Source organism: Furipterus horrens, unplaced genomic scaffold (genome assembly GCF_987537825.1).
Source record: "Furipterus horrens unplaced genomic scaffold, mFurHor1.1.pri manual_scaffold_10, whole genome shotgun sequence".
Classification (NCBI taxonomy): domain Eukaryota; kingdom Metazoa; phylum Chordata; class Mammalia; order Chiroptera; family Furipteridae; genus Furipterus; species Furipterus horrens.
In genome coordinates this window covers 66,914,922-66,939,093 of record NW_028327180.1, presented here as the reverse complement: position 1 = coordinate 66,939,093, position 24,172 = coordinate 66,914,922, and the positions used below count along the sequence as shown (strand labels likewise).

At 37.6% G+C, this 24,172-nt stretch overlaps 1 protein-coding gene across 2 annotated transcripts in view; it reads right to left on the bottom strand.

The window, feature by feature from the left end:
- Positions 1 to 24,172, bottom strand: part of RAD50 (RAD50 double strand break repair protein) — a 77,740-nt gene that overhangs the window by 14,867 nt on the left and 38,701 nt on the right. For both annotated transcript variants that reach the window (XM_090288041.1, XM_090288042.1), the window contains exons 13-21: positions 23,604 to 23,841; positions 17,783 to 17,972; positions 17,355 to 17,481; positions 16,715 to 16,908; positions 14,693 to 14,803; positions 14,058 to 14,150; positions 13,873 to 13,986; positions 2,624 to 2,751; positions 1,164 to 1,388 (exon numbers count right to left, since the gene is read on the bottom strand). In XM_090288041.1, coding sequence (XP_090144167.1) covers positions 1,164 to 1,388; positions 2,624 to 2,751; positions 13,873 to 13,986; positions 14,058 to 14,150; positions 14,693 to 14,803; positions 16,715 to 16,908; positions 17,355 to 17,481; positions 17,783 to 17,972; positions 23,604 to 23,841 — 1,420 coding nt within the window. The remainder of the gene's footprint in view (positions 1 to 1,163; positions 1,389 to 2,623; positions 2,752 to 13,872; positions 13,987 to 14,057; positions 14,151 to 14,692; positions 14,804 to 16,714; positions 16,909 to 17,354; positions 17,482 to 17,782; positions 17,973 to 23,603; positions 23,842 to 24,172) is intronic.

Here is a 24,172-nt window from a genome sequence, read left to right as displayed (position 1 = left end):
AAACACAGGAGTAGGGAAGGATTTCTTAAAACAAGACACATAAAGAGCTAACCAAAAAAGAAAAGATTGCTAAATTCGATGACCTAAAATCAAATCTGTCCATTAAAAGACACTGTAAGAAAGTGAAAAGATAAACCTAAAAAGCTTGAGGAAGTATCTGTAATACATATAACTGAAAAGGAATTAAAATGCAGAAGAGATCAATAACACCTGCAAATCTGTAAGATGACTGATAATATATGAAATATAGTTAAAAGACACAAACATTTAAAAGAGAAAACAAAATGGTCAAACATGAAAAAGGTGTCCAGCAATATTAGGAATCAGAAGACTGCAGATGAAGACCACAGTGATTCACTATTTTAAACCCCTTAGATTGGCAAAAATTGACAAAATCAGTTAGAGGATGTCTCAAGAAAATAATCCTTATATTCTGCTAGTGGTGCAAAGTAGTAAAAATACTTTGGCAAAAAAATTAACATTATTCTGTAAAATTGAGCACATCCTACAATCCAGAAATTTTACCCCCACATATACTCTAGGGATTCTCTCACACCTGTGCTCTGGAAGACATGACAAGAATGTTCCTAGCAGCAAGGTTCTATTAGTAAAGACCTGGAAAATACCCGAATTGTCCATCTGCAAGAGGATGGATACATAATGGTAATATTCCCACAACAGAATTCTGTATATCAGTGAAGATGAATGAATAGCTATAAGCAACATAAACAAAAAAAAATTTTAAAAAGCAAATCCTAGAAGAGTACACAGAATATATTTTTTTGAAAGCTCAAAAAAACAACACATAAGTTTTTTTTTTTTTTTAAAGCACAGAAAGCAAAAATCTGTGCCTGTGGTTACAGGGAGTGGAGATGACAGAAGACTGAGGCAAGGAGGAGCATTTCAGTGGATGCCAGTTAGTGATAATGGTTGAGTTCCTGGATTGGGATGAATGGGGGGGTGGTATCATGACTGATCCTTAATATTAATATGCTTTATTACCTTCATTACTTCAGCATGTATGCATATACACATACATGTATTTTTCCATTTTTTTATATGTGTGAAACATAATTAAAAAGTAAAAAAGGAGGAAGATATGACTAAAATATGCTAGTTGATTTTCACTGCAAAGGGAACCAAATTCCCAGTTCAATACTTACTGGTCAAGGGTCTTATAATAAATGTCCAGATCCTTGTTTGCAAGCTCTGTTGTTCTCATAACTATCATCATTTCTCTATACTTTTCCTCGGCATCTCGAAATTGAGGTTTTTGAAGTTCTTTCTTAAAGTGAATAATTTCGTCCTCATAACCTTTCTGTCGTCCTATCGCCAAACTGTGATTTCTTTTTATATTCTCTATTTTTTCTTCCAAGTTCTGATGTTCACTATAAAAGGGAAAAATGACAAATGTCCATTTTCAGCAGCCAGAAGTGGAAAAGCCAGATCTCTTTAGGGAGATAAATATCAGTTCCCACTCTCCTTAGCAATCAGCTTATGGTAACAGAGTCTCTTCTTGCTTTTTACTTAAGGCTTCAGTAGGAAAGAACATTTTCTTCCTTCCCAATCTCTGAAGCATCCAGGTTTCTAAACATTTCATTTCTGTGTGCTGAATAAAGAACGCTAACAACATGTGAACGGTGAGAAAGCTCCTGAGTTTTAGACATTGACTAAGAACTCCTGGTGATTAATATTAGAAATTCACAAACTTTGGACTGAGAACTGAGAGTGTATAATTACCAATAATATAACAGTTGTCATAATTTTGTTAATAATGTCAAAGACAGATATAATCTTATCTCAAACTATTAATTTCTATAGTAATACCTACTAAAAATTTATACTCCTCTATGAAAAAAATTCTCACACAAGTATTACAAAAAGTAAAACACTGACCCAAAAAAGATACCCAAACTTTTCTGATAAGTTGGTACATAATACAGATTTTAAGGTATGCTTTAAAAATCTTCATTCATTTAACAATAACTTATTAAGCACCCTCTTATATGCCAGGCACTGCTGTCAAGTTTATGAACATCCTTTCATAATTGGCATGACTGTCCCTTTTGTTGACATTTTTGTGGTGTTCTGGTTGAAGAAAGGCTTGAAAAAGATCAATTGTACTTAATATTGTCTGAATGGATGAAAAAATCATTGTTATATACCAAGAAAAGCAGACGAAAGAAGAATCAGGGTAATCTTAAAACAAAACCAAAACCAAAAAACCCTCCCTGGTTGTCACATAATTGCAACTGGGACCATGTAAAATGGGTCTCCAATGTCAAATTGCTTTGGCAATATTGCAGACGGTATGAGCTTTGAGCCAGGCTGGGTCCACAGGCTTTCTGCTTGGGACCATTATCCTGTGGCACAGTCTAGCAGAAATCTGGGGACTTGGCATTTGTAATCCTGCCCATCACTGCAGTGTAACTATAAATTCTATCACTTCTTTAGTAATTTAATTCATAAGACCATGAAATACATTTGTATAAAAGCTTCATCCACCTTCCTGTAAATCTAAGGGACACTGAGTCTAAAGGCTTAAATCATTTTTAAGAAACATGTATTGAATATTCTTCACAATTCAATAATAGACCTTTAAAGACTATTGTAAAAGACATACTTTTTCATTTGTAAAACCTGCATTTGACCCATTTCCTTCAAATGTCGTTTTCTTTCTTCTTCAACTTCTCTTAGTTCTTCATTTCTTTTTCTTAACGTAAGGTTATCCTGCAGCCACCTTTCTTGAATCTAAATGTAAATATTATTAAAAAAAAAAGTAAATATTAAATCAGTTAATAAAAATGATTGTTCCCAACATGTGATTCATAACAGGCAACAGCTGACAGGTAAGTGCTAATTCTGCCTTACTGAGAATCATGTTAAACTCAACAGAGGAAGTCTAAGCCAGGGTAAAGGCACCTCCTGCCTGGACTAACCTGGATGGCACAGACACGCAAGAGAGAAATTTACACGATGAAATAAAAACTGTAACTATGTATTTAAATATTTTATACCTATACCCCATTGGATCATCTTGCACAGGATCCCCACAATAAAATCTACTGATCTAAAAGATCACCAGACAATAATACTATCAAAGTCTCCTTCCAATTTTTTTTTTGCCTAATTGTATTTGTCTCCTAACATGTGCCAATACTGTAAGATACCATTAAGTGTGTCAAATAAAAACTGCACCTTCAAGCTAACAAGTAATAATCACAGAAGGCAGTAAGAAGTGCCAAAAAGATACTAAATATCTATGTATTTGATGATACCTCTGTAGCTACTGAACTGAACTGAAAATTTAAAAAGCTGTTCTTATTGAGTAGTTTTGTCCTTAAAAAGAGTGCTAATCATTTAGCAGCAGCAGTGATACCAACACAATTATTTTTTCAGTAGGTTTCCCAATGACTACAATGGCCTATACTGTCAAGAGACACACATTTAAAAACAAAATAATTTGATTCTTTTAAAGTTAGAGAAAACATTTCCTGCAGAAACAATGTTGGTTTGGCTCATAAAAGACTGACTATAGAAAACTCATCACAAGTTCAAAGTCAACATTTTCAAAGAGAAGAGCTGGGACTCTCCTTCAGTAACCCTTGCAGCTGAGATAAACTGTCACGTGGAAAGTGGGAGGGAGGCAAATCTTTGGCAAAATCTTTTTGCCCACAGTAACGGAACAGAGTCACCAGGTGGGAGAGAAGCATGGTGGGACTTATTTCACATGTTTAGTGTTCATATTAAACCCTGACCATCTATATATCACTATTTTGAGGGTTTTCCTCCAAATACCATCATTTTCCTAGAAATAATAATATAACTATATACTTATCTATTAAATGCATCATTATAAGCAGTTAAAAGGGACTATAATAATATGGTTGCAAATGTCCTTTCATTGCCAAGGCAACTTCATGCACCACTGTAGCTGCTGTGACTCTCCAAGATTCTTCCATGAAGACTCTTTTTCTTCCCTTCTGGTACCCTTATGATGCGAAGGCTGGTACACTTGATGTTGTCCTAGAGGTTCCTTTAATCATCCTCATTTCAAATTCTTTTTACTGTTCCAGTGGGGTGTTTTCCGCTACCCTGTCACATTGCTGATTCAACTCGTTTTTGTGTAATCTGCTGTTGATTCCATCTAGTGTATTTCTCATTTCAGTTATTGTAATCTTCATTTCTGACTGGTCCTTTTTTATTTTTTGTCTCTTCATTGCACTTCTCATTGGTTCATCTATTCTTTCCTGAAATTCACCGAACATTGGTATACCCAGGGTTTTGAATTCTGTAGCTCATAGGTGGCTTGTCTCCATTTAATTTTATTCTTTTTTTTGAATTCTGTCCTGTTCTTTCATTTGGGACATGTACCTTTGTCTCTCATTTTGGCTGCCTCTGTGTTTGGTTCTGTTTGTTAGGTAGACCCACCTCCCAGTCTTGGAAGGGCGCCTTATGCAGTAGGGGTCCTGTGGGGCCCAGTGGCAGTCCCCCTGATCATGAGCCAGGGCTCCAGGGGTGCCTCTCAAGTGGGTTGTGTGTCCTCTTGTAGCTGAGCCTTGGCTGCTATTGGTAAATCAGTGGGTGGTACTGATCCTTAGGCTGACTTGCTGTGACTATAGTGGACAAGCTGTTGTTCAGGTGTTGACCTAATGATGCGAGATTAGTGTTAGCAGAGCTCTGGTGCCTGCTGAGACCACCCTTTGGGGATGTTCTTTGTAGAGCTGGTTGGGAAATGCTTTGGTGTGGTCTGAAGCTGGCCAACAGGAGTGTTACACCAGCCACTGCCTGTGCCTGGTCTGGGACCACCTAGTAGGAGCCACACAGTGATCTATGGTTGGTTGTTGCCTGTGCTGGGCTTGGAGGTGTCCGGGAGTAGCAACTCTGTGAACCGAGGCCAGCTGCTGCCTGGGTGAGTATATGGATCCTTGAGAGACTTTAGGAAAATTTGCAGGTTGCTTATGTGGAAAAGCCACTGAAAGAGGTTCAGGCAGGTTATGCAAGATGGGTGGGACCAAGAATGTTAACCAGGTTAATGGAGAGCTTTGATGTAGGGCCTGCCTGCTGGCTGGGTGGGAAGAGGGCTCAATAAAGGAACCATGGTGTCTGCCAGCACTTCAGTCTCCGGAGAGAGCTGCCCCGACCCCTGCACCTCCAGCCTTTGCCCTGACACTAGTGGATTTAGTTCCTTCCTATGTCCCTGGAATGCCCCTGGAATTCTTCAAGCTGTTTCCCCTGTGCTGGAGCTCAGTGAGTAAGTTTGTGAGGGAGCGAGTCTGTGCTCAGGCTCTTTAAGACCTGCAGCACAGCACCTAGGTCTCTAGCAGCCCATTTTCTTTCTTAGACACAATACCCACTGGTTTTCACAGATAATATGGCGACTCCTCTTCCTGGCACTGGTGCCCTGGGATGGTGGGCTTGGTGTGAAGCTAAGATCCCTCGTTCCTCAGCAGGGACTTCCGCAGCAGAGATATTCCTCTCAATTCTTAATTACCGTATCGTGGGTGAGACCTGTCCATTCTACATCTCTGCCCTTCCTACCAGTCTCAAGGTGGCTTCTTTATATCCTTAGTTTTAGGAATTCTGTTTAGCTAGTTTGCAGGTGGTTCTCAATGATGGTGGTTCTATAATTTAGTTGTAATTTTGATGCAGTGGAGGTGGAGGTGAATGCATTGTTTCCCTATTCTGCCATCATGATAGGTAGTCACCACAAAAGGACTCTTGAGTAGGCTATCACAGATTTAGTTGAGATTGATTTTTGGCACAAAATACTGTTCCTTGTTTGCTTTCCTTTATGGTCACCAGAAAGCTAGGCATTTCTTTCTTTTAGGTCAGTTTCTGTTGCTCTTACTTTTTCACTTTGAAAGACAGTATACAGCATTATTAGTTAAACAGCATAGGCTTTGAAGTCAGGTATACCTAGGCTCAAATCTCAGCATTACACTTTCAAAGTGGATGACTTTGGGCAAATGCATTTAAATTCTCTGAGCCTCAGTTTAACTGTAACATGGTGATAATAAGCTATTGGAAGATTAAATGATTTAATGTATGTCATCAGCACAGTGCCTGCCTCAGTATTTGTTAGTGGATCAAATCTGTCCTTATACTTTAAGCAATGAGAATTCCAATTACTTTCTACAAAATATAAAGTATCGGAGAAAGGCAGGAAAGGTAACCAGATGCAGTTATAGTGAACAAGAATTGCTTTTCTATTATCCTAGCAATTTGATGAGGTAGGGCCATGTTCCTCCTCAGTTACTACCTTTATGACGTTGGGTAAGTTAGGTCACTTCTAGTTCCCTTTATCTGAAAAGTGAGGGAGGCAGATTATTCAATTTCCAAATATTTCATTTTTCCATGGACTAAATTTGGTAGGATGTAATCATGTAAGTAAGCTCCTGTTAGGTTCCTCAACTCTTAAGAGAGTAGCCTGTATCACTAAGCTCAGATGTTAGTTAATGCTTGCAGCTGACCATCTAAAGGTAACATAAAAATTAGCTGCACTCTAGGAACCTGTGATAGAACAATACACTGAACAGACCACAGTCCAATATCTACAAAAAATCTGGTTGGAAAAATACCTTTCATAGAGGACTGTCTGAAAGCTATGCAGTGCTCTGGCTCAGTGATTAACAGTTAAGGATATACATTAAAACCCTTGGGGTACTTTAAGAAAACATACATGCTTCTGCCCATGTCCCAGAGAGTCTGATTTATTGGTCTGGAATGGAAAAACAGACATGTATATTTTTAATAACCCAGGTGATTTCTTAAAAACATCGAAATGTATTAATTCATATAACATAAAATTCCCCACTTTAAAGTATACAATTCAGTGGTTTTAGCATATTCACAAGGTTGTGCAACCATCACCACTAATTCCAGAACATTTTATAATTCCCACCTCAAAGAAACCCCATACCCATCTCTCTCCTCTCCTCCAGCCCCTGGCAACACTAATCTGCTTTCTGTCTCTACGGATTTGCCTATCTGCACATTTCATATAACCAGAATTATACAGTATGTGGTCTTCTGTGACTGGCTTCTTTCACTTAGCATAGTGTTTTTAGGTTTTGTCCGTGTTACAGTGTATATCAATATTTCATTCCTTTTATGGCTGAATAACATCCCACTGTATGATGTGACAGTTAATTTTATGTGTCAACTTGACTGGTCCACAGGGTGCCCAGACATTTGGTCAGACATTATTCTGAGTGTCCTGAAGGGTGTTTCTGGATGGGATTAACATCTGAACCTAGGACTGAGTAAAGCAGTTTGCCCTCTCTAATGTGGGTGGGCGTCATCCAAACAATTGGAAACTCCTGACTAAAACAAAAAACGCTGCATAAGAGCTAATTCCTGCCTGATTTTGTGAGCTGGGATAGTGGCCTTTTCCTGCATTCAGACTCAAATGGAAACCTTGGCTCTTTGGCCTATTGGCTCTCCTGGTTCTCAGGCCTGCAGACTCAGACAGGAACTATAATATCAGCTCTCCTGAGTCTCCAACTTGCCAACTATAGATTTTGGGGTTTCTCAGCCTTCACATCAGATGGGGCCAGGCCAATTCCTTATAACAAATTTATATATGTATATAAATTGGATATAATACATTTTGTTTATCTGTTCATCAGCTAATGACCATATGGGTTGTTACCATATTTTAATTATTATTAATTATGCTGCTATGAACATGTTTTAAATTTTCTCGGTTAAATACCTAGGAGAAGAAAAAACTAGGTATTTTTTAATGGTGCCCCAAACTAATCTTTGCTCTCTAAACACTAACATTTATTTTAGACTTCAGTTACACCACCATCTATGAAACCTCATCGAGGGACGATAAAGATGCTAATATACATTTTAAAAAAAAAATAGCACCATGAAATTTGTTGAAGACATGGTTTTGGTTAATCTTTACAGTGTCCCCCTCTTTCTCTGGTCTCAGTACAGGGAAGTGGTTTCCTGTTAACTCTGGGACAATGTGCGTCTTACCTAATTATGACTTTCTTCATGTGACTACTACAGCAGAATCTTTAGCAAGCAAATCAGATTTCATGGCCTACATTTTATACATAGTATGTCCTCACTTAATGTCATTAGTAGGTTCTACAACTTTAAATGAAATGATATATATAGAAACCAATTTTACCAAAGGCTAATTGATATTAACACACGTTGAGTTCCTAAGCATCTCATCAACATTATAACAAAACAATGTTATTCAAGGACCTGCTGTTTTACTACTCTCCTGGTTTCATTAACTTCCTGTCCTTATTTCCACATTGTCTCATATTCCTGTTAATTTAAAATGTTATTTGACATTGCTCTATGTATGTAACTCAGTAAATACTTTCTGGAACAAGGCAGATTACAGAAGTAAACTGTAATGTGTACAGTTGAATTTTGAACAACACGGGTTTGAACTGCACAGCTCCACTGAAACACAGTAAGATCCACTAAGTTTAGACCATCAACTTGAAAAGGGTCACAGGTTAGTAAATCTCACTCATCTTAGTACATGCATATGGAGGGCTATTACTGATTTATAAATTGTGATTTTAAGTAGGCAACCCTTACATAAGCTAGTGATAGATAACTATTTTGTTATATATGCATCATATAGTTATTCAGCATACACTAGATGACACAGATTCGATTTACCTTTGAATGACATTCTTGTATTTGAAATTCCTGGCACTATAGTCAGAGAGCCTGCAGAAAGCTGATATAGCTAATCTTCAAAGAGATTTTTTTTACCACAACTTACACGCAAGTGATTAAAACATTCAAATACCAAGTTTTGTTTAAAACAGCAGGACAGAGAAACGGTGTACAGTTGACTATTGAACACCACACATTTGAACTGCCCAGCTCCACTGAAACAGACTTTTTTCCAAAACATATATGAATACCTGCACTGCTTTTTGATCCACATTTGGGAGCCTGGAGGTGCAGAGGGTGATCTGTATGCACTGATCTACACCATGTTATATAGGGGACTTCAGCATCCCTGAATTTTGGTATCCACAGGAGGTCCTACATCCACTCCTCCATGGATACTGAGGGACAATTAAGTTTTGGGGAAATCAAAAGTTATAAATGAATTTTCAACTCTGAGAAGTGGGAAGGAGAGGGGATCACTCCTAACCTCCACATTGTTCAAGCATCAACTGTAGTTTTAAAATAAGGTAGATTAACCATCACACTTGCATAAGGCATGTTGAAGATAGTTTTTCTATGTTATTTTAATTATATTGTGGAAATCAATTCCTTTCTTAAAATGATTTTATTTATTTTTAGAGAGAGGGGATGGGAGGGAGAAAGAGAGGGAGAGAAAAATCAGTGTGTGGTTGCCTCTTGCACACCCCCAGCTGGGGACCTGGCCCACAACCCAGGTATGTGCCCTGACTGGGAAGCTAACTGGCTACCGTTTGGTTCACAGGCTGGCACTAAATCCACTGAGCCACACCAGCCAGGCACAATCAATTTCTTTAACAGAAAAAAATAAATGACATAGGAATCAACTAAAAGGTCACTTAATATATAGATATTTTACTTAAAACTTAAAAATATATATTATTACACCTCAATCCCTATTTTGTGTAACTTATCTTACATAAAAATGTTAGCATAAGTAAGAAAAAATACAGGTGTAAGGCACCCAAATTGGAAAAGAGGAAGTAAAACTGTCATTATTTGCAGATGACATGATAGTGTACATAGAAAACCCTACAGACTCCACAAAAAAATTACCTGACCTAATGTGAATTTGGCAAAATAGCAGGGTACAGAAATTGAAGGCAATTCTGTATACCAACAATAAAATACCAGAGATAGAAACTAAAAGAAAAAGCCCATTTACCACAGAAACAAGAAAAATAAAGTACCTAGGAATAAACTTAACCAAGGAGGTAAAAGACCTATACTCAGAAAACTACATAACACTGAAGAAAGAAATTAAGGAAGATACAAATAAATGGAAGCATATACCATGTTCATGGATGGGAAGAATCAACATCATTAAAATGTCCATACTACCCAAAGCAATTTATAGATTCAATGCAATCCCTATTAAAATACCAATGACATATTTCACAGACCTAGAATAAACACTTCAAAAATTTATATGGAACCAAAAAAGAGCCCGAATAGCCACAGCAATCTTGAGGAAGAAGAACACAGTAGAAGGAACCTGATACCAAACTATACTACAAGGCCACGGTAATCAAAACAGCCTGGTACTGGCATAAGAACAGACATATAGATCAATGGAACAGAATAGAGAGACCAGAAATAAACCCAGGTCTATATGGTCAACTAATATTTGACAAAGGGGGAAGGAACATCAAATGGAGTGAGAAGAGCCTCTTCAATAAATGGCCTTGGGAGAACTGGACAGGGACATGTAAAAAAATGAAACTAGGTCACCAACTTACACCATACACCAGAATAAACTCAAGAATCAAAGACTTAAATGTAAGCCGTGGCACCATAAAATTCCTAGAGGAAAACATAGGCAGGAATATTTCAGATATTCCGCATAGCAACATTTTCACTGATATGTCTCCTAAGGCAAGGAAAATAAAGGAAAGAATAAACAAATGGAACTACATCAAACTAAAGAGTTTCTGCTCAGCAAACAAAAACATCAGCAAGATGAAAAGGGAACCAACCATATGGGAAAATATACTTTCCAATGATACCTCAGACAAGGGACTGATCTCCAAAATACATAAAGAACTTATATGACTCAACACCAAGAAGACAACCCAATTAAAAAATGGGCATACACTTCTCCAAAGAGGACATACAGAGGGTCCATAGGCATATGAAAGAATGCTCAACATCACTAGCCATCAGAGAGATGCAAATAAAAATCACAATGAGATATACCACCTCATACCAGTCAGAATGGCCATCATCAACAAATCAACACACAACCCTGGTGCATTGCTGGTGGGAATGCAGACTGGTGCAGCCACTATGGAAAACAGTATGGAATTTCCTCAAAAAACTAAAAATGGAACTGCCTTTTGAACCAGCAATTCCACTGCTAGGATTATATCCTAAGAATCCTGAAACACCAATTCAAAAGAACCTATGCACCCCTATGTTCATAGCAGCATTATTTACAATAGCCAAGTGCTGGAAACAACCTAAGTGCCCATCTGTAGATGAGTGGATCAAAAAACTGTGGTCCACCTACACAATGGAGTACTATGTAGCAGAGAGAAAGAAGGAACTCCTGCCATTTGCAAAAACATGGATGGAACTAGAGAGAATTATGCTTAGTGAAATAAGCCAGGCAATGAAAGAAAAATACCATATGCTATCACCTATTACAAGAAACTAATGAACAACACAAACAAATGAGCAAAATTGAACCAAAGGTATATAAACAAGGAGTAGACTAACAGTGACAAGGGGGGAGGTGGGAGGGGGGAGGGAAAGAAGGGGGTAAGAAGGGGAAGGTCTAGTCAAAGAACATGTATAAATGACCCATGGACATGGACAACTGGGTGGGGAATGACTGTGGGAAAAGGGCTGGGCAGGGTGCGGGGAAGCAACAGGGAAAAAAGTGAGACAACTTTAATAGAAAAACAAACAAAAATTTTTAGTGGGGGGAAAACAAAAATAAAGAATGGAAATGCAATTTTAGTGAATATTAGAAGGACAAAGATTTTCCTTCACACTGTATATTTTTCTCCCTATCTGATCCCTCCAGAATTTGACATTCTGAAGAAGTAATGACATAAGATTCTTTGCATAAAACTAATAAGACCAGTTATTAATAGAGGTTTTGTTAACCAAGACTTTGACTGGAATGTCATGCCTAAAGGAGACATACTTGGGCTCTGGTTGTTACCAAAAAGCCCTGAGGAACGGGGATTGACTTTCGAAGGTCATAAAGGCACATGAGAAAAAAACGCCTGGTACTTTGGTTGTTTGTGAGGTCCATGGCAATCTTTCCGGGGAAGAAATGAAGGTTGCTTTCCTGAAAGATGACTAGAAGGGACCTTAAGGCACAACGGAAAACCTGAAGGACTTGTAAAAGACAGGCGTTTACAGGCAAGGCTGAATGGCAGGTATGTGACTCAGCTTCTGTGCCCTGAAGGGCAGACTGAAGGTCACCCTAAATGTTCCTTCTGTAAGTTCCAGCAAAGCAGCCTTAAAGATCATATGTGATCATTTGCTGCTCTTGTTGTGTTTATGCAAATGAACAGGATAAATTAAAAATGGACTTAATGTAGTCCCTTTAATGACAAGGAGGGTAATCTTAAAGAGAAAAATCGTGATTCAAGGAAAATCACAATACTCAGTGGTAGACTATAAAGTAGTGCAGCTAACTGTCTTTAAAGTTTCTTTTCATTTAAAGTTCATTTTCATTTGAAAGTTAAACTAGGTCTGTGGCATCATCAAAGATGCTTAATTTACAGGCAAGAAGAATGTCATGTCAAATGCCTTGCAATTGGATGTCTTTCCAATAAGACAGTCCTACAGATTTAGAGACTTGTATGTGGGTTACGTTACATAAATTAACGTGTTTTCTGTTTTCAAAGGGCACAAGTCTATGATCTAATTATCTGAGTGATTGTCTGTACGTATAGGCCTCACTTAATCCTGTCTGCATCGCTGCCTCCTGAGACTCAATGGTTTGGCTGAACTAAGTGGCTGGGTTGGTGAAGAATGGGGTGGTCTGTGGGCTTCACTTTAAAACTGGTTTCTCTTTTCTGTCCTAAAGGCTTGGACAGAAAGAGCCCAGAGGTCTGAGAGGGGGGAAACCTAAAATATTTCCCTCAGCCCAAACTAAGTATAATGGGCAAAAGGGTTTTGGACACGTGTGATGTGCCTGGCGCACCTTCCTCCGAAGAAGTCCTTTTTTTCCCTAATGTGGGACATTGAAAAATTAATACCTGTCTTTTGTCATCTAGTGGTTATGGATTGAATGATGTCTTTTAACCCTGTTGCCAAATCTGTTGCCCCCAGAATACAATAAGGATGCCAGCCTGTTAAACCAAGCATGCCGTTGTCCGGGGACAGCCAACTGACCTGGAGTCTGCACGATCCTTCCCCATGTGGGAAGGCCACCGTCCCCTCCACACCCCCACTCTTATTAGGGATTTCTGGACCCAAGGGTAGGTAGGACGACAACCATGACCAGCTTGAAGCAGCTAGAGGAGCATGAGGCCTTCACCCATTGTGCTTTATAAGATTATAAAGGGTCTTAAGTCTGAGAGGGGGGGATTGTTATTTTTTGTTATAAAAAATTAATAAATTAATTTTTAAAAAAGAATAATATAGGGAAAAATACTTATCAAGAAAAAAAAAATACAGGTATATGTAGGATGATTACTGCCACAGTTTACAATAAGGAAAACAATCAAGTAAGTTATGATATATAAACAAAAGGAATATTTTATAATCACTAAAAAGAAAGTTATTGATCTATGAATTGAGTTGATATGTAAGACTAAAGTGCATTAAGTGGAAAAAAGCAAGGTGCAGAATGTGAATGGTATAATCTCATCTGTAGAAGTAAATGTATATACACACATTATCCATCTATCTGCTGGTATATGAGTAAGAAACTTCTTTAAGAACTAAAAAAAGCTATAACAGTAATGACATCTAGGAGTGAGACTGAGAATTAGCAGAAAGGGGGGGACACTTTTAATTTTAGTCTTTCATGTTTACATTTTTACCAAGTGGGTCTTTTATTGAAAATAAAAATGAATAAAAGGAAATAAGATTATGTTAGTGGAATTAGTATTCTCTACTGTTTGCTTTTCTACTTAATGGATCTATTAAAAATAAAAGTAAAAAATAAAGAATGTTATTGGTGTAAGTGAGCCATGGGCAAAAAAGACCTACCTTCTGTGTATCAATATCTTGTCTCATGATTCCCATTTCCTTATTTAACTTTTCGTTGTGTTTCTCGCTTTCACTTAGTTGAGCTATTACTTTATTAAGTTCAGTTTCTTTTTGCTACAAAAAAGAAAATACTTTAAGCACAAGAAATAAAAATATAAACAAATAAGTTTTAAGTTTAATATTACCTTCTTATAGTCGTCTTTCCCATCTTGAATATAATTCTCAATGTTTTTCATATAACCATTAATATTTTTAACCTTCTCTTTGATATCATTCATCTGTGGAGAAATATTTATTAAATACACACTACTTGAGAACCAGGACATACAAGATTTATTTCCAAGGAAATATATTAAAATAACAAAAACTTAATAGGAAAGCACAGTGAACCACTGGCTTGGAAGTTAGGAGCCTTGGGTTCTAGTTTTTATCACCAGCAAATTTTATTTCCAGTAAGTCCCTTTATCACCTTTGGAACTTGATTAAATAGTCTCAATTCTCAACTTCTATTACAGATCAAGAAACAAACTAAGTTTAATCCTTATTCTAATAAGAATTTTTTAAAGTTTCACTTCTGTTTACTAGTCAAGCAACCAAGTGAATAAACAAGCACTTTTTAAAATTTAAATTGTGTTATATAAAATACTAACTTCTTGTCTAACAAGAATTTTTAATGTCAAGATTATGTCACAAATCTGAGAATACTATTTGTCTTATCATGTTTTTAATTTCATGTGAAATAACAGTGTTCAACATGGTGCTCTGAACATAATAAAGTTTAATACCTATACTTGTTAGGTAAACATAAATGAAATCTTACTTTATCTTGTGTTACTTTGTTGCTTGTATTTTTTTTATAGATTATTTCTTCTTTTTCCTGCTGGAACTTGTCCAACGTTGTTTCCAAAGGACTTAGCTGCTCTTTAGCATCCTAAAAATATAAAAAATGAAGTCTTATATATGTTCCATTATCTTATTTCAGGTGTCAGACTTTACAGTCATAAAAGCACTTTCCTATGTGTTAGGCCTTAAATATCAACTCATCTGCCACTCCCAACAACTTTATGAGAAAAGTACCATTATGGTCATCCCTTATTTCAGATGAGTGAATACAGACATGATCTGTCCAGGTTCACAACAGCCAGTAAATAAAGGAGCTAGGATTCAAATCCTATCCAGCTCCAGAGTCTCTCTCTGGGAGACTGCTATCCTGCCTCAGCCATTTGTGCCAATTCTTAATCTACACAATGTGTTCCCAATTATATGAGCATGTGGCTTCAGGTATAAGTTTTTAAGAGTCTGCAGGGGCCCATGTTAACTCCGTGTGGTCAAAGAACAGGAAAGTTCATCAACTCCAGGCTTCTTTTACAGACAGGAATATGATTGTAAAGAACATTTTTGTCCTTAAGCTTAGTCTGCTAAGACTAAGGAGATACAGCAGTCCCTCTCTATATCATGGTTCACTTATCGTGGCCTCACTGTATCATGGGATTTTTAAAAATATTATATTTAATTGTTTATTGCGGATTTTTTGCTGTATCATGGTATTTTGCAGTACGGTATACTTTGTTGTTGTAGTTACGTAGGTTTAAGAGTGCGGAATAAATGTAAGGTTCCTACTTCGTGGGAGGGGGTCTAGAACGTAATACCTGTGGTAAGTGAGGGAATACTGTATTTTATGGTAACAAAAAATGTACTGTACACATTGATATCATTGATGTGTCTATACCTATTTTGGAAGGAAAAGGGCTTTCAAGTAACAAACTAGTATACTAATCAGAAGTCTCCTTTATTTGGCCTTGTAACATCTCTGCAGCATAAATACATGATAACCTCTGTTCAAAAACAATGATCTTTAAATATTTTAAGACCCTGAAATGATACTTTAGTATTACTTCAATACAGGTGTGTTTTATCATGTTGGAAAGTGGTAAGGTGTAGTGGGAAGTCAGATGTCTTAGATGTCAGTAAACCTAACATCTGAAATTAACCCTGAAAATTAACCCTGCCTCTTACAGCTGCATGAATTGAACAAGTCATTGGACATCTAAAAGTCTCAACTGCACTGGACATCTAAAAGTCTCAAGTTCTTTTTCTATAATAGGGGATTTTGTCACATATCACAAGTGGGTTACTAAAACACTAACTTGCTTATTGTCAAAGTGCTTTAGAAACACTAAAAAATTATATAAATGTAAAGTAGTACTATTTTATATCATACTCTAAGCCTCTGATAATTTATAATCCAAAAATACTTAAGAAATATAGTAACTGTAGATCTGGTAATATATTTAGTGCTTACAGAACGTGTATAATTATAAAACCCTAAATAAGATTATTGTTTCTAAAACTGTTCAAAAACTTAATTGGTTTCTTAGATTTGATTAATCTAGGTGAGGGATTCCAAATGGGTTCCATTCCATGTGGCAACTCAATGCCTATTCACTGTTTGGGGAAGGCTACATCCGGAAGCAAAGAGAAAAAGTGCTGACTAAGGCAGTGTCTGTCTACTGTGGGTATAGCACTTGTAGATAAAACAAACCTCGTACACAGGAATCCTTTTATGGAGTTAGCCAGCTACCACCTGACCTCATCCAATAATGGGAAATTTACTACTAAATTAACCAGGCAGCCAGTTCCACCTTGTTATGACCAAAATCCTTCTCCCAGAAATCTTTACCTATTAGTACAGAAGCTCTGTCACCCAGGAGCCACACAAAAGAGTTTTTGTATTATTTTCATTTTATCCTCACAATAACAATAGTTCTAGCCACTATACCAATAAAGAGCATTCCATACATTTGAACTAATTAAAAAAAAACATAAATACAAATGTTCTTACCTTTATCTCTCTGTATAAGGACTGAACTTCAGTGGATAATTCCACAGTCTGCTCCTCCAGTTGCTGACGATGTTGTAAGTTAGTGGATATCTGAAGTTGCTCTGATTTAAGTTCATTTGTTTTACTTCTCAGCTGTTGAATCTGTTCCTGCTGGTCCTGTATCAACTTACGATTCAATTCAATCTTACTGGAAACTGCACAAAAGTATATGGACACAGCGATTAATGTGAGAGTACAAAAAATGCTATGATCTGCATCGTTGCAGGTTTATAGGTCAATGGGATTCACAAAGGCAAGTTTCTATGGGTCCCACCCACTGCAATGTAAGTGCCACTAGAACCCCTTTAAGCCCCCAAACCAGTTTTCTGTCCCCACCTGACCACTCACAGGTGAGGTTCACAGGGCAGATATGCTTTTGATAATCATCATTCAAAATCTCCCACTATTCAAAATCTGTTGTGCTAAGCAAGGAAACAGAGAAGTGATGCTTTTGCGAAAAGAAAGTGAATATACAGTGGACTGGAAGGCAGACAGGCAGACAGTTCACTGTCCACATACTGGGTGTAAAGCTTATGGTAAAAAGCATAAGCTGGGAATGTTAGCATCTTTAATGGGTGCACGAGGAAACAGACTATATTACCTGTATCTAATTTGTGTTGTTTTTCTTGTTTTTCCTGGTTTACCTGTTGAACAGTTCTATCCAAGTCTAGTCCTTGCAGCTTAGCTGCTTGTTGTGCAATTTTTCTTTCCACATCTTTAAGTTCCATCTTAAGAATAAAACAAAGTTATTTCCTTTAAGAAACTTACTGCAATTTATAACTGCTTTCAGATACAATTTAACCACAAATTTTTTAATAATTTCAATGAGGTAAGCAAAAGGAAGCAGAGTAAAAATGAAAACAAACAGGACTGCTACCCATGTTTCATAATTTATGAATAATTCAGAACAGGAGAACTCAAACCATGATCTGTACCTGAATACTAGCTACTGTTTTTAACATTCTCACACTTCACATTCAAACCACCATGAAACAAATTTTATTCTTTCTCAAATTACAATAAACGTACCTGAAATCTCTCCATAATTGTAACATCTGTCAGACACACTTTAGCACTTTCTTCTTCAGGCATTATTGTACCCAAGAGTGTTTCCTGTTCTTCTATGTCATTCTTCAGGCGCTGTATGTCTCTATTGACATTCTGCAGTTTGTTTCTTAATTCTGGTATTTCCTTCTCTTTCAAATCAATTATGCTTTGCCTTAATAGAAAACACACAATTAAAAATAAGCCATCTGATGTTTTTGCATAATGAGACTGAGGTTATTCTCTCAGGAAATATCTTTAATTTTTCTTAGAATACTTAATTTTAAGCATCAAAGGCACCAAACAGTTTCAACAAGAGCTGAAGGAGGGATAACAACTAGATGCAGAGTGGGATCCAGGTTTGGATCTTGAAAGAGAAAAAGGACATTAATGGAAAGACTTCTGAAATTTGAATATTATTTGCAATTTAGTTACTAGCATTATAACAATGTTAATTTCTTATTAACTATATTAAATTCTGCTCATCAGGAGAAGCTAAGTGAAGAGTATATGTGAATTCTCTATATTACTTTCGTAATTTTTCTATAAGTCTAACATTTTTTCAAAATAAAGTTTTTTAAAGTGATGGAAAGAAGGAAGGAAACCATTCAGCCAAATGCTACATGGTTTATGGTACAAAAGCTGCTGCTACTCTAGCTAATGTTGCAGGTACTAGCTCCATGCATATATTATTTTTTGCTCTCATTATTTTATTAAACCCTTTTTAGGGTTAAATAAGTAATAAGAGTAGTTGCAATTCACACTAAAAACTACGGGCAGCCCAGAGAGCTAACTAGGGAGAATTTTGCCTTCTCAGCTCAAGATGTCTGTGATGATCTGGTCCTATGGAGGAGAGCTATTCCCTAATACTGAAAAAATGTCCTTGCCCAGCAGCTTATTAAATCCCACCCAATCTTCAAGGTAGTCTAGTTCTTCTTCCTGGGAAGTCTCCACTCAGAACCAGCTTTTACTTATCTGCCCCTTCTCTGAATGTCTACGTCTACTTCATTACCACCCAATTTAGCACTTAAGCACTGCATTTCTCATATAATTTCTTCTTTTCCTGGTTTAGTGTCCTTCTTAAAAAATGTTTTTCATTTATAGTTGATATACAACATTATATTAGTTCTGGGTATATAACACAATGATTAGACATTTATATAATGTACGAAGTTGCTCGTACCTCTGAAAGAATAAAATTTGTATTTTATCTTTTAAAAAAGCTATCAAGTTCAGTTTGAAAATTCCAAAATCTTGTCCTGGCCAGTGTGGCTCAGTTGGTAGGCTGTTGTTCTAAAAACTGAAAGGTTGCAGGTTCAAGTCCTCACCAGGGTGCATGCCTGGGTTGTGGGTTTAGTCCCAGGTTGGGGCATGTATGAAATCAACCAATTGATGTTTCTCTTTCATATCAATGATTCTCTCCTTCTCTTTCTCTCCCTTTTCCCCATTCTCTACAATCAACAAGCATGTTCTTGGGTAAATTTCTAAATTCTTAATTAAATTAAATGAGTACAATAAATTAATTTGGTTTCTAATGGAAACCAATTGAATGGTCCTGGCTGACACCATCTTAATCAGGTGAGTAAGTTTAACTTCTCTAGTAATAAGACACACTGATACGTACCCACTGATACGATGCCCTGAGAAAGATACAATATCACTTCTATGATATTATTGCCCTAAATACATAACCTCGGTCTCATTATGCAAAAACATTAGATGGCTTATAACAAACTAAACGAAAAACTAGAAACTCAAAAGGTTAGCTCTAGCATACTTAACGATTTTTTTAAAGTCTACCATGACTAAGAAATGCCAACCTAAACTGATTTGTGACAACAGATCTATATTTTTTACAGCAAAGAAATAAAAAAATTCCCCGAGTAAATATGAGGATATGGAGATTATGAGTAATTCCACGCTCACATTACTTCCTAAATGTTGTGGTTATAGAGCACCAGTTGGCTTTAAATTATGTGCCCAGTATCTAAAAAGTGACACAGCTACAATAGCCAAATGCCAACCAAACATTCACTTGACTGGGGACATCTTTGTGGAGAACAACAGGCATCCATTCACAATCTTAACTATTTACATTTTCACATGCACACAAGAAATCCCTGATCAATATGGCCTAGGCTTTGGTGCCTTTGATGTTTAAAATTAAGTATTCTAAGAAAAATTAAAGATATTTCCTGAGAGAATAGGCTACTGAGACCTATCAGAGTTCTGTTCTGTTTTTAAATTTTTTCAGAAAACTCAATTTACGTATTTTTGTGACAGCATTTCTTTTCCAAAGCGATTATATATAAAATGGACCAACACAGATATGGTATTAAAAAAAGAACACCTTTCGGAGAAATGGGGGAAAATATTAGTTGAGCTTTTATTTAAATGAGGTGCTATAATACATGAAACTGAGTCAGTACTAAGCGAAACAGTAAATAGGTATAGTTTCAGCCCTAGCTGGGTGGCTCAGTTGGTTGGAGTGTTGTCCCGTACACAAGAAGGCTGTAGGTTTGATTCCCAGTCAGGGCACATACACCTAGGTTGTGGGTTCAATCCCTGGCCGGGGCATGTACAGGAGGCAAACTGATTGATGTTTCTCTTTCACATCGATGTTCCCTCTCTCCCTACCCCTACCTTCTACTCTCTCTAGAATCAATAAACATATACTTGGGTGAGGATTTTTTTAAGTGACAGGTATATTTTCATCTGACATTTTACTCATGATGGTGCTCTTAATATTAAGTGTTAGTAAGTTTGGGGCTTTAAATGAAAGTATTATTTTCCTCCAAGAGAATAACCAAAATTTGGCTCCTTACTACCTCATCTTCAATCCCTTTCTCCTTTGGCATTCAGGTCAAACATGCGAAGGGGTTTTGTGCTGCCTGGAAAGCTCTTCTCCTGGACAACTGCGAGGCAGGTCCCCTCACTTCCCTAAGGTCTCCGCTCAAATGCCACCTTCACCAGCTATTCCCCTCCTAACACCCCGCAGATACTCTCTATTCCCTTACCCTGCTATCTTTTTCTCCATAGTACTATCATCACCTAACAGACTACATGGTTAATATTTTTGCTTCAGGTCATTTTATGTGCAGTGACCAGAAGAGCACACAGATGCCACTCCAGATACTGGGGTATTATGTGTATTAAAGTTGGCCACAGCCCTGGCCAAAAGAGCTCAGTGGGTTAGAGCGTCATCCCGATATGACCAGGTTGCATTTTGATCCCCAGTCAGGGGTACAAGAGTCAACCAATGAATGCATAAATAGAACAACATATTGATGTTTCTCTTTCTATCTCTCTAAGAAAGAAAAAAGTTGGCCACAAATACTTTTCCACTGAGAGGTGAAGTCTGTGTCTGCTCCTTAAATCTTGGTGGGCTCTGTGACTACCCTGACCAACAGAAAACAGCAGAAGTAACACTGTGTCCATTTGGGGGTTCAAACCTTAATGGATTACAGCTTCTCTTTCCAATCTCTTGGAATACTTGCTCTTAAAATACTTCCTTTGGTAACCTAGCCACTATATACCGCCAAAAGCCCATGGCATGACATACATGGAAGCCATGTGAAGGCATTCTGTTTGACAGCCCGGCTGGGCTCCCTGCCAATAGTCAGCATCACTGCCAGCCGTGCAGTGAGCCGTCTTGAGTGCCCAGCCCAGGAGAGCCGTGAGATAACAGCTCTCCTGGGCAGCCAACCTCTAACTGCAACCACACACAAGGACCCACAAGAGAACTGCCATGCTGCGCAGAATCCAATCATTCCACAGAACTATGAAAGTCATCATCATCACTGGGAGGCAGGACATTTTAAGGAGGTTTGTTACACAGCAAGAAATAACTAGTACAGATACTACAGTTCTCATTCATTCAGCAAATAGTTATCAAAGTTACAACAAACAAAGAATTAGGAAATTGCCAACAATGAGTAAGGCGGGCACCAGGCTCCTAAGTCTGAGAGGGAAGCTGTGATGGCAAGGGTCCCAGAATAGGATATAATGTTGATTTCTGCTATTTATAATATATCAGTATGACACAGAACTAAGCTCATATTTCCTTGACATGCACTTTCAACCAACTTTAAATTTTATCTTTGATTTGTTGCTTTTTGAGATATTGCCTTATTCCTCTTCCTTTTTATTCATAAACTGCTTTTGTCTCCTTATCACATACTCCCTGTAGCCTGCAATAATCTGGTTTCACCCTCGATGATGATATTAGTTATCTATTGCAGCACAATAAAATAGCCCCAAATTTAGCAGCTTCAGACAACGACACTCATTCTTCACAGATATGAGAATCAGGAGCAGCTATCTGGGTACTTCTGATCTGGGTTTCTTGTTGAAGCTGCAGTCAAGCTGACAGCCAGGGCTGCAGCCACCTCAAGGCCTGACTGCGAGAGAAGCTGCTTCCAAACGGTTGTTCCAAGGCCTCAGGTCCTCACCAAGTGGGTCCCTTCATGGGGCTTCTCACACATGACGCCTCGCTTCACCCAGATCCAACAGAGAAAAAAGGAGAGCAGGAAGCCTAGTGCCTCGTATAACCACATCCTGGAAGGGACATGCTATCATTGCTGCCATATTCTATTGGTTATACAGACCAATCCCGGAGCAGGAGGGAAGACTATGCAAGATTGTGAATGCCAGGAGGCAGGGAACATTGGGACCTGTCTTGGAGGTTGGCTACCTCAAAGCACATGTTCTTAAACCTTTCCTGTTTTCCTGAAACTCCTCTTTGATTTTCCAGGACAACAGACCCTTCTGGTTTCCCTGCTTCCATAGTTTTTCTCACTCTCATCCATTCAATACATTAACTTTAGATTAATTTTCCTAAACACATTGTTTAAAACCTTCAGAATGGCTCATCACCTATCAGAGAGTTGTAACTAGACCTGAACATAATATAGTTCTATCTTCCCAATGTGTGGGAATTAATCCCTACAGTTAACTCCCTTCCTCCAGATGCGTTTCTATTGCAGCACAGGTCATCCTCTCTGTCCCTTCACACACACAATTCTCATTTCTCTCTCCCTTTCCTTTTCTACACTGAGTTGAACCAACTTCCCTGTGGTTTACATCCCCCTTCCCATCTTGTTCTCAAAATCCTATTCTCATTCTGTAGTCCACTGGCTTCTCTCTTCCAAAGTAATGCATTTGTTTGAACTATTTAAGTATTTTATTTTAAGCCCAGCTTCTTAAATATCTCATTCTGAAAGCTTGTCTCCTTTTTGGGACATCATGTCTTACTGGTCTCTGTGACCAGCTGTGACCTGTTCTGGGAGACACCCAGGCAATCATCACACAGGGCTTCTCACAGGGAAAAATAAAAGAATAGAAATCACCTAGGATTCATTCTTCTTCAAAGTGAGAAAGGCATAATACAGTTTAAAATCTGCCTCCTGGGAGAGCTTTTCGGTTATTTTAATTCTTTTCCTGGGTTTATAAAGTTACTTATGAGCAAACAGTTCTAAATCTGTAAAAACTTCTGCCCTCAAGCCAAGCCCGAGGAATTAAAACACAGGCACTTGCGCGCACAATTTTATCTGTCTGCCCTGTGACTAGATTAAGAAGCAAATTTACCTTTAAGAGAAAAAAAAACAAAAAAGGAAACAAAAAGACACAAAATAATTGTTTCTTCTTATCATACAAATAACATGAGATGGGGATTACTGGCTCAGGATCCTAACTTAACTTTTATTCATTCGGGACATACTATGAATGGCACTGCCAGGCATTGGACCGGTGCCTTTTACAGTGTGGCTGCTGCATGTGCATGGTGACAGTGAAGGTCAAGTCTCACCTCATGGGCACAAGCCCCAGCATTTCATCACGCCGCTTTTCTTTTTTCTTTAGCTCTGATTCTGTTGACTTCAGTTTATCTGGAGCCAGCCGCAGTTTAGACTGCAAATCACTGATGACTTCTTGTAATTCAGCTTCTGTCTGAAACACTCTCTGACAGACGGGGCAACAGGACTGGGTTTCATCTGTTAGCTGGGTAATGAATTGGGAGTAAACTGCTGTGGCTCCAGCCAGCATGGCTATTTTACGAAAATAAATATATTTCCATTAAGAATAAAATAAAATATGGTTTTGTCAACCTCTTCAGTAATATGTGATTATTATTCTTGCTTTAGAAGCATATTATTTAAAATTTCTTAATCCTCTGATATTTAAATATTCTTCCAAACTTTTCAATTTCTTCTTTAAGCCTGTATAAATCACTTTCAAAATCCTGGCTACCACAATACATTCATATTTATATAAATTACTTTCTGATAACACACAAAAAGTATAACAATTTTAGAGCTCTTTATGAGCTAAAACTAAGAGTTTTATACCTATAATCTCATTTCTTCCTAACAGCCTAGA